This window comes from Aulonocara stuartgranti (assembly GCF_965226115.1).
Source record: "Aulonocara stuartgranti genome assembly, chromosome: 14".
NCBI lineage: Eukaryota > Metazoa > Chordata > Actinopteri > Cichliformes > Cichlidae > Aulonocara > Aulonocara stuartgranti.
The window spans coordinates 11,886,669-11,896,683 of record NC_138950.1 but is presented as its reverse complement, the minus strand read 5'-3'; the positions used below and the strand labels follow the sequence as shown (position 1 = coordinate 11,896,683).

The window sequence follows — 10,015 nt, the reverse complement described above, 5'->3', positions numbered from 1 at the left end:
GTTTTTTTCATGAAGCATGTGTTTCACATTGGGGTTTTTCATCTATAAATTAGTTTTTTTATTAACTGACCTGGTCATTTAAGGGCCATTTTTGCTTCATCGTTATAAAGTGGCACATTTTAAATTCAACTCTTTAGCAAGTGATAAATTCACCACAACTGTCTTGTTCAAAAACCCACCATCTTGTGATTCATTTCACGAACTGTGCTTTGAGTCCCTGTGTTGACCTGCAGCCTGTATCGAGGAGCCCTGCTGGGGAAACCCTTGTAATCCACTGTTGTCTCTCCATTTGGTTTTCAATAAGACCTTTGATTCACAGATCCAGGAAGCCTCTATAGATCTGACCATGTCTTTTTTTTATTCTTTTCTCCAAAAGCTACTGAAATACCAGAAGGTGCATTTGCATCTGTTAGAGACTGAAATACAACACTAAAGTCTCTAAACATTTAAGTCAAACTCAATTCATTTGCAGGCGCTTGAATGACTGTTAGAAATGCACCAACTGATCGTATGACTACAAAGATAATTTATATTTGTTCACTAATTAGTGGTATTTTATTGGTGCACTGATTAGGCTCATTAGCCTATGTGGTTTGCTGTAGGGTTATCGACTATGTCATCCTGACCTGATCCTTTGTCAGCTGTCTGTAAAATAGTCAGAAAAACTTCTTATTTTTAGTGCTGCGTTATGATTCTCCAAACATTTCAGCATGAACCAAATTTAAAAATTCCAGGTTACATTAATAATTAAAAAGTCATTAAAAAGTATTAAGACTACCAGTTCTCCCACTACTACTTTGTACTACTAGTGGTAGGAGTAGTATTAACATTACACAAATCTGTTTTCCTCATATTTGTTATTTCATGTACTGAGAGAGTGAGGAACAATGCATAAAGTTCACTGTAAGAAACATCTGCACAATATTGCGATTATAATTTACAGGCAACTGAATATGAAACCAGAAACTGGAAAAATAAATGCTTCCATAATTATTGACAGGTGCAGTATTACCTCCATATTGTTCCCTACATGCTTAGCCAGAACCCCAGTTGCTTCCCACTGTACTTGTGCATATGCCTTCACAGTGATTTATATATATCGGACACTGACTATTACAAGCCTTTGAGTGCTTACTCACTATTTTACATTTAAAACTCAAGTCAGAAGGTCTCCTCCATCATTTCATAGACTCAACCACAGGTAAGCTTTTCTTACTTTACTCCCATGTTCCTTGCCTACTTACATTCTCCAAAAAAGTAGTGGGAAGTCATTCTTCAATCTATTTTATTGTTTATCACTTGTAGATTTGATGAACATATTTAGTTTTTTAACCTTTTTTATTTGTGTCCATGTTACCAGTTTACACAACTGCACGCAAGAGATTTTTGATCTCAAGAGTTATATATTATGTTGATGGTTTTAATAAGCATAAATAAATAAAAAATCTAACTATTCATGTCAAATTAAAACTAATTATCTGTCTATGCCCATGTGTTTGTACGATGGCACTCTTCCAGAGGATTCACAATAAATGTGTATTTATTTCCGGGTCATTCGATCTCAAATCAAAATCGGCCTTCAGCTTTGCCAAAGTTTGGTCACATATAATGATTTCTGTAAAATTTTAGCTTTATATGTCAAATAGATTTCAAAATATATGTAAACATATAAATTTTAAAATGTTCCATCGACCTACTTTCGGGGCCTTCAGGCGATGAGGCGATGTTTGAACACAAATATCTTAACTATCAAAGATGAAAGCCTACAGCCTACATCTGCCCATCATATTGAAAAATGTTTGAATATTGACTTGTGGAAATATGAAAAAGAAATCCAGCACTCCTGCAAAGTCCATATTTGAGCACACACTAATAAAAAACTTAATATTGGATGGGAGAGGTCCATCATAATCTTCCTAGCTTTAGTCTTGCACCGCTTGGTGTAGATGGACAGCAGGTCAGGAAGCTCTGATTGAATGATGCGTTCGGCCGAGCGTACCACTCTTTGCAGATCTCTTTGCACCAAACCAGGTGCAGATGTTTCCCGTCAGGATGCTCTCGATGGTGCAGGAGTAAAAGTTCTTGAGCACCTTCAGTGGCAGATGGAAGTCTCTAAGTCTTCTGAGGAAGAAGAGACGCTGACGGGCTTTCTTAAGTGGGAACAATTTCTGAATGATATAGAGCTGAATTTCACAATGCTGCAAAATAAAGCATGTAGAATACTTTTTAACTTTTTAACAAGAAAACTCTATTTTCATTCGATTTTCATCATTGAACAGAAAATGCCCTTAAAATCTGGTCATTTGAGATGTAATGACTCTTACTCCTTATTTACTCTTGGTAAGGTGGCTTAACATGGCTCGTTTTTAAAGAACTACCGCTCAACCGTTCAGTTGAAAAACAAAAACCACATAATGGAAACAAAGTCAGCATATACATAATGCTAAAATTAAGATACAGTTAAGAAGATTCTCCATTAGAAATTTAAAATGACTGTGACGCTGCGATGGAAGCTGACCGCAGACTGAGTGTGGCAGAGGACTCGAGAGGTCACCACAAGAAGCGAGTAGACACACTGGGATCAGAGGACTCGCACAAAGAGACAGAAAGTGGAAGCCGCAGAGTGAATGCAGCCGTGTGTTTAGCAGCGCCACAAGAAAGGATGCTACATCAACTCCAGCTGAGGCCCGAGGGGTTAATGGATAAGGCTACCCAGCAGGGGTCAAGGGTCAGGAGGCCACTCTGCACCAGGGCTAATTGGTCACTGCGACCAGAGTTTACGCCAACTTTTCTACGGAGAAATACATACACATGTATGGAGCTGCTCTGACAGGAGTCTTCCATCAAAAGCTGTGATCAAGAAGGCCTCTGTTGTGCTGCAGCACAGTCATGGAGATCAGCCAGTAACAATCGGCAGCCTTCACCGTACATCGACACCAGTACCACCTACGGTGACAGCTAGGCCGGACTAATGACAAGATAGGTGGCTTTTGATCTGAGTCATTTATTCATCAGCTTTCTTCTGATCATGGATTTGTTTCATTTTATCGCCACCAAACGTCAGAACACATACAAAATCTTTATTAGCTGTGTTCAAGAAGCCAAGGTTTCAAAACATTTGTTGAAAACAAACTTTGAGTTAAAGAAAATGATTTAGAAAATGACAATAAAACTAAATAAAGCAGTTCATATTTAATTCTGACTTACATTTTGGCTTTTTTGCAATTATACATCCTTCTACTCCAAACAGAGTTTCATACTTTGTTAAACAAAGGTGACCCGAGTTATGTTGTAAATTGAACCCATTATTCCCAAATGACAATGAAAAAATATAATCTGTTCAAGACGATACTTACAGTTTTCAAATTTAACGCGGTCCAATTACTCCGAAACAGCTTGAAGAAATTAAAAATGTAATCCACACAAGAGCTCGGGTGTCAGAAGGTTAAAAGTAAATTAGAAAGATGGTTGGTGTTCTGTTACCATCCTTTTACATGTAAGAGGCATACAGAATATAAATAAATGTCTATTATTGCTGCAGCTCTGGGTTTACAGAGATGGCACAAATTCATTGTAACACAAATAACACAACAATGAGTGCAAACATTACAAAAAAATGACAAAAATAAAAATTTTAACTTTGTACATTCATGCTACAACATTCATAAATTACCAACATTAACATACATTATAATACTTGAGAAATAAGAATAAAACTTGTCAAATTTTACAGAGGAGAAGTCAACTTTGCAGCTGAAGATCTGTTTAAATATGCATCGATGGCTTTTGTCTTTGAATTCTATCAAAAGTACAACTAATCAAATCATACAATGTTTTCAGTTCAGTAAAAAAATATGTGCAGAAACAGGTCTTTTAGTGTAATAATACAATAATATACTCTTGGATATTGTCACTGCATACTGCTTTTAATTTGAGTTACAGTAACAGCTGTGCGATATTTTATTAGCCTCTCATATTCTGGGAATGTTAAATCTTCATTTAGTATACAAAGCTGCTAAAAAAAAACAACCTGAGTATCTCAGAAAGTGTATTTAAGTGCAGTGTTACATGTACTCAGTGGCACGGACTATGGCATGGAGGTGAGCAAGTGGTTTCAGTTAATAAAATGAAGCTTCTAAGCTGTTCAGGTGGAAGGATCGATTTACATTTAATAATAATGATCGTTTGTTGTTTTGAACCTCATCCAGCTACAGCCACCTGCTGCAGGAACTCAAGAGAACAAAAAAAACCAAAAACATATAACGAGTATATATAAGTACTGAACTAAACATCGGGGCCACGCTTGTTGTTTCAGCCCAGGAGTGCAAGCCTGTTTTCTCCCAGTTTCCCTCTATTTGCATCTGAAAATCTGTGAGAATCCCTGGTTCAGAGGAATCCTGACAGATTGATGTTGTCATGCTGATGCTGTCACTGTCTTGATGCTGGACGGGTTAATGATTTATGGGGAATTGTGGGATTCCTTGAATGAGTCCCGGGTTAATGTTCACCTTTCTCGGCAGATCTCTGGGTGTGGGGGACTGCTCACATCCAGTCCAGATCCAACTGTCGAGGGGACTGACTGAGTGGCCGGCCTCCAGCTAAACCCGGCACACAGCAGGGAGGAAGACCATGCTCGGCGACTGAGAAGAAGAGGAGGAGGAGGCTAATGAGGCCTGATCAAGCTCAGCAATGGGTCACAACAGAGACAATGAGAGCAGAACAAAAAAAAATCCAAGCAGTTATAAAAAGCTCAAAGAAAAAACAACAACAACATGCTTTTCTCATTGTGTAAGGTGTGCAAGCTTCATGCATGACAAAGAACATTGTGGCCCACGCAACATGCACTGACATGCACAAGTAGGAGGTATCTTATGTCCACAACACAGAAGTTTCATGTTTTATTCACCAAGTTAATCATTTGTATTTTCTCTAACTGTAATCAAACAATGAACATGTTAAACAATCAGGAGTAAAATGATGATTTTAGTCCATTACAGGACCGGCTAAAAGCATCACCAATAGATGTTTAATATTCCTTTAAATTTGACTCTCTGCACATGTGACAGCGCTTCATTAAAGTCATTTTGAATCTGAAGTCAGTTTTAGACTCAATATGCTCACAAAAGTATTGTGTCGTTTAATAATAATGTATGCGATCTATAATTATAATTACAGGCAACATCAGTGGTCCCTCTCATGGTCTGGGGTTTGTCATAGTTTCCATCAATGACTTCTGCTAAAAATGCTAAAAAGCATTTACAAATATTGTTTCATTTCCTTTTTTGCTGAGTTTATATGTTTCCTTCAAATAATTAACGTGTCTTTTGTACAGTAAAAATATTTCCCAAAGTAGGGCAGTGGGTGGAGTTTTATATGCACTGAGGCTGAATATCTTGAATGAAATAACTGCTTGTTTTAATGTATCTATCTGATAAACTTAGTACTTTTTTCATTTTTACATTTCAGGCAGACAAAAAAAGTTTTTTTTTACTCAAGTTAAAGCTCCTAATGTATATAAATGAACTATTTTACAATCATGTCAATTTTGTTTACACAACACAACTTAAACTCTTCCTATTATCTATAAAAGGACCCCACCGGGACATGACCTTGATGTCTTCAGCAGTAGTTGGTCATGTGTAAAGACACAGCGTCTCTGTATTCCATCCTGCTTCCTTTCTTTACTTTATGTTGGCCTGAAAGTACAAAAAACTAAACAAAACAAATAGATCCTGAACATAGTGGAATCAGCCTCTTTAATATCGTCCAGGTACATATATGACCTCCGTTTCCTCAGTGAAAAAAGTATCATAAATTTAACAAAAGCTTACATTAATGCCACTAATAAACTCAATAAAACACTGAAAGCTTTCCTTTTCTTTCTTGTTAGTCAATCGGGATCCAAAAATGTGGTCATGTCCCCCTCTGTCATGTATATGCTCTGTGAACAGAGCTAAGGTATAAGGCTGGGAGCAGACCAGGTGATGGATAGCAGCAGGGCTTGTTGTCCTCTGCTTTACATGACTCTCATTAAGCTGTAAATCTTTCACAACAACACCCACTGAGACAATGCCACACAGGCTTCTCCTTGCTGCTCCACCTTGCCCTCGGCGTAACAATGAAACTGAATCACTTTGTCAGGACACACAATTGCCTCAGTGTTTCAGACAGCCAGTAAAAACGTTGGACAACACATCAGTGTGTGAATGTGGGTCTTTGGTGAATCATAACAGGCAATCATAATTATTCAACATCTCGATGGTATCTGAGATAGTCACCTGATGACACATATGAAAATACAATGTAGCAAGCTGATGTAGAAAAATTGGGAATTTTGTACAGTTATGTACCATTACTTGTGAAAACAGATGCATACTATAAATGTCTTATCAGCAAGCTGTACATGTTTACAGTGTAATTTGAGACAAAGTCGAGAAAGATACGAAATTTAATTCAGAGTACATGCAGTTAGATTTTAATGTCAAAAAACAAAAATAAAGAAAAAAGGTAAAACGACGGGAACAAAGTAGGAACACTAAACAAAGTATGATGCTATGATACTGTAAAGCTAATACGTAACACTGCTATTTGTTTTTGTAGATTATATACGCTGTAAAATTACAAGCTACAGTACTTTACTGTAATTGAACAAATTACTTACAGTAACTAAGGGCTGTGTGAGGTATAGACTGTAAGATAATCCAAAAAACAAACAAACAACCCTCTCAAATTTATATCTAAAAAATTATACAGTGCTTGCTGATAATCTCAAAAAATATTTGGGCCAGGCACCTCCATAAAAACAGAGACTGCTGTCACCTCCCCTCACCTATGGGCAGCTTTGCTCGCTCTTACTCGGAAAATCAGACACAGCCTTCGTGGGTGATAAGAATAAGTAGGTATACCTGTCCTACTAAACTGTACCACAGATAAAGAATCACGTGCAGCTAACTGGCACAGGATCATATTTGCACACGTGACTACTTTCTCGTTTTTATTAAATTCTGAGATCTGGAATATGAACTTTATTTTTGTCATTTTCGAGCTTTAGAAATTGCAGGTATTAAAGTTGAAGTATTTTCCTCCAACATGCAGTTTAATGATCACAGCAGCTCACAGGTTTGTTTCTGTATGACAGCTTGTGGGGATAGGTTAATTGATTAATCCAAATTGCCACTAGGTGTGAATGTGAGTGTGAATGGTTGTCTGTCCCTGTGTGTTGGCCCTGCGACAGACTGGCGACCTGTCCAGGGTGTACCCTGCCTCTCGCCCTATGACAGCTGGGATAGGCTCCAGCGCCCCCCGCGACCCTGAAAAGGATAAGCGGAAGCGAATGGATGGATGGATGGAGGTTTTGTTTATGTGCCTTTGCATGTTCAGGTTCTCGCCTTAACAAAACCTCGACAAAGCTACACACTGACACCTGCTGGCAGAAAGTTTGTATTGCAACAACCAATATTAAAGATGGGAATTTGTTGCCCTGCATTAGTCCTCGCAGGTCGGCCTTCCGCTCCGTTCGTTTTGACCATCACAAAGGCGTTTTTATTTTATTTTATTTTATTTATTTATTTTTAGCATACACAAATAAGCCAACTGGGGTGATTCTAGGATCAGAGCTTTGGGGGTAAACTTGTCGCGATGAAACTTCTTTCCTGTCTCTGTCAGTCCCTGTCCTTAAATGTCTCCAGTTGTCCCGAGTTCTCTCTGACTGTCTCCTTGGTGCATTTACACCCCTGTTCCTCCCTGTCCCCGTCGTCTGTTGTCTTTGTCTCCGTTATCAGTCATCATAATTTTACCATCTCTGTGCAAGTCTGCAAATTTCTTTATTAAATTATAAGATTCTTAAATTCATCAAGTCTCTCTGTGCCTGGGTCCTCGTCACAAAACACATCACTGTTTTGTACGTTTTAACACAATTTAATCCCCACATTTGTGAAAGAAAAGCAAAACACTTTTTTGAAAAGTCTGTAACAAAACCATCAAATCTGATAAAGGTTATTTAAATGCTACAATAGACTACTACTGTCATGGTTCCTCGGTCGTTGACCCAGTGTTTTCCGTTTTGTCATCTTCAGTTTATTTTCACATCTGTTTTCTGTGCCAGCATACCGCCTGCGTATTGTGTTCCAGTTATTCCCACGTATCATTAGTCAGATTATGTTCAGCTGTGTACTCACCGGTCTTTCATTATCATCCTCACCAGTCTGTTAAGCCCTCTGTTTCTATTCGTTCACGGTCGTGTCATTGATGTTACGTTGTCCTTCCCGTGTGTTCCCTCAGTTCAGTCAGCCGTTCAGTTGTCTAGCCAGTCAGTGTCTGTTCACCCACTCCCTATAATAAACCTTCACCTACCTGCCAGTCCTGCGTTTGGGTTCCTTCTTCCTCGCCTCCACACAACGCCTGACAACTACTGCAAAAGAAGAATGGATTGGAATAAAACAAATACATATCTAACCTAAAGTGCGCTTTTGGAAAACATTTAAAGCTGCTGTACAGAATCTTTGAAACAAGCTAGCTTAAAACATTTTTAGAAGATAAACAGGGAACTCTGCTTCCCCTTACAGCTCCTCACTCCACCAGGGCTCTGTTTGGCACTTTCTGATAGTGTGCAAATGTGATGCACGTACTGTAGTGCAGTCATACAGACAACTAGATGGTCCAAAAGTGGGCCTACCTATTACTGGCTGAGGTTTTAGTAGAGTTGTGGCTGAACCACATAAAAATATATAATTAATTTTAATCTCCCCAATCAATGATAATGTTATGTTGGAATGTTGTTAAAGAGGGTCAAAAATGTTTCAACCTGTGTTGCAGATTCTGTATAGCAGATGAAAAAAATACATTAATATGAAAAAAAAATACTATTAAGATAACTAATAATAAAGTCCTCACTCAGTGTACTTTCAACCAAAAGGCAAATAACCAAACCATCTAATAAAAGATATAGATATTGAAAGAAATATTGAAACACTGATCCACATTGATTGATGGATCATTTGATCTTACACTTTTTTTTTTTTACCTGAATCTGGCTCCTTTTTTGTGAAAAACTTCCTTATATCCATTACGAACTTGGCTGTCTCTCTGTGCACACACACACACACACACCAGGAGTTAATGGGCATCCAGTCAGTGCAAGACAATATAATTTCCCCATATTAGACAATACAAATCCTCGCAATAGCACACCTGTCGGGAATTAACATTACAGTCTTTAAAAAAAACACATCATGTTGTTTTAAAAAAAGATCAATTTTCCTTGACATTGCTAACAAAGTTAATCAAAAACTAGTAACTTAACTGTTAGCTTCAGTCATTTGGAGAAAGAGAGCATCCAGGTTACTGAAGACATTGAAAAAAAGTGAATTATTATTAATTATGTATTATCTCAGCATTTTGTCTTTCTTAGAAGTAGCGCCAAGATATTACTACCGAAATAATAAGTTGAAATTTCACTGGTGGAAACAAACTGTGGAATATGAAGACTTAAGGTTAAAGGTAAAATGTATATGTGGACCTGTGGGGGGGGGGGGGGGGGGGGGGGTAATTCAGGAAAAAACAACAACAAATAATAAGCCAACAAAACTAAAAATTAGCCCTGCTATGAGCCGGCAGGTGTGCCTGACAGACTGAACTCAGGGCACCGAACGTCCCACAACACAGTCCTAAGTAGTGACGTCGTCTTCCTCTTAGTGACTGCTGTTATCAAGATGGCGCTGCGGCCAGGATCTGGGGGAGGTGGCAGGTATTTTAGCCATTTTAAACTGACTCATTTCAGGGGAAGTAATTTGTGCGTGAAACATTCACCCCCGACAGTCGCGGGGCTTCACATTTAGCCACGAGGACGCCCTCAAATATCGCGATAAAGGCTGGCTTAGTTTGTCGGAGCAGGGAGATGAGATGAGATGGCTCGTAGTCAGGTGCCACAGCTAACGTTAGCTGGCTCCTTCTGCCTTTACCTGTCCATGTTCAGAGTGGACCAGACTAACTCCACGGTGTGGTCATATTAACAGAT

The 10,015-nt window shown here is 38.5% G+C and overlaps 1 protein-coding gene and 1 long non-coding RNA gene across 20 annotated transcripts in view; one reads left to right on the top strand and one right to left on the bottom strand.

Annotated features, from left to right (window-relative positions):
* Positions 1–3,078: 3,078 nt before the first annotated feature.
* Positions 3,079–9,276, bottom strand: LOC309687173. 2 transcript variants are annotated; one of them, XR_014270645.1, is made up of 4 exons: positions 9,023–9,276; positions 8,178–8,410; positions 5,599–5,712; positions 3,079–4,640 (listed from the first exon to the last, which is right to left on the bottom strand). It is a non-coding gene; the product is annotated as an uncharacterized lncRNA (long non-coding RNA). The 2 variants fall into 2 exon arrangements; XR_014270644.1 differs by having other exon boundaries at positions 5,599–8,410.
* Positions 9,277–9,647: 371 nt separating this feature from the next.
* Positions 9,648–10,015, top strand: part of synrg (synergin, gamma) — a 42,400-nt gene continuing 42,032 nt past the window's right edge. For 8 of the 18 annotated variants that reach the window (XM_082501922.1, XM_082501921.1, XM_082501934.1 and 5 more), the window contains exon 1: positions 9,649–9,745. In XM_082501922.1, coding sequence (XP_082358048.1) covers positions 9,711–9,745 — 35 coding nt within the window. In that variant the 5' untranslated portion in view covers positions 9,649–9,710. Of the gene's footprint in view, positions 9,746–10,015 lie in introns of all 18 variants that reach the window. The other 10 variants (XM_082501928.1, XM_082501931.1, XM_082501930.1 and 7 more) reach the window with 3 other exon arrangements.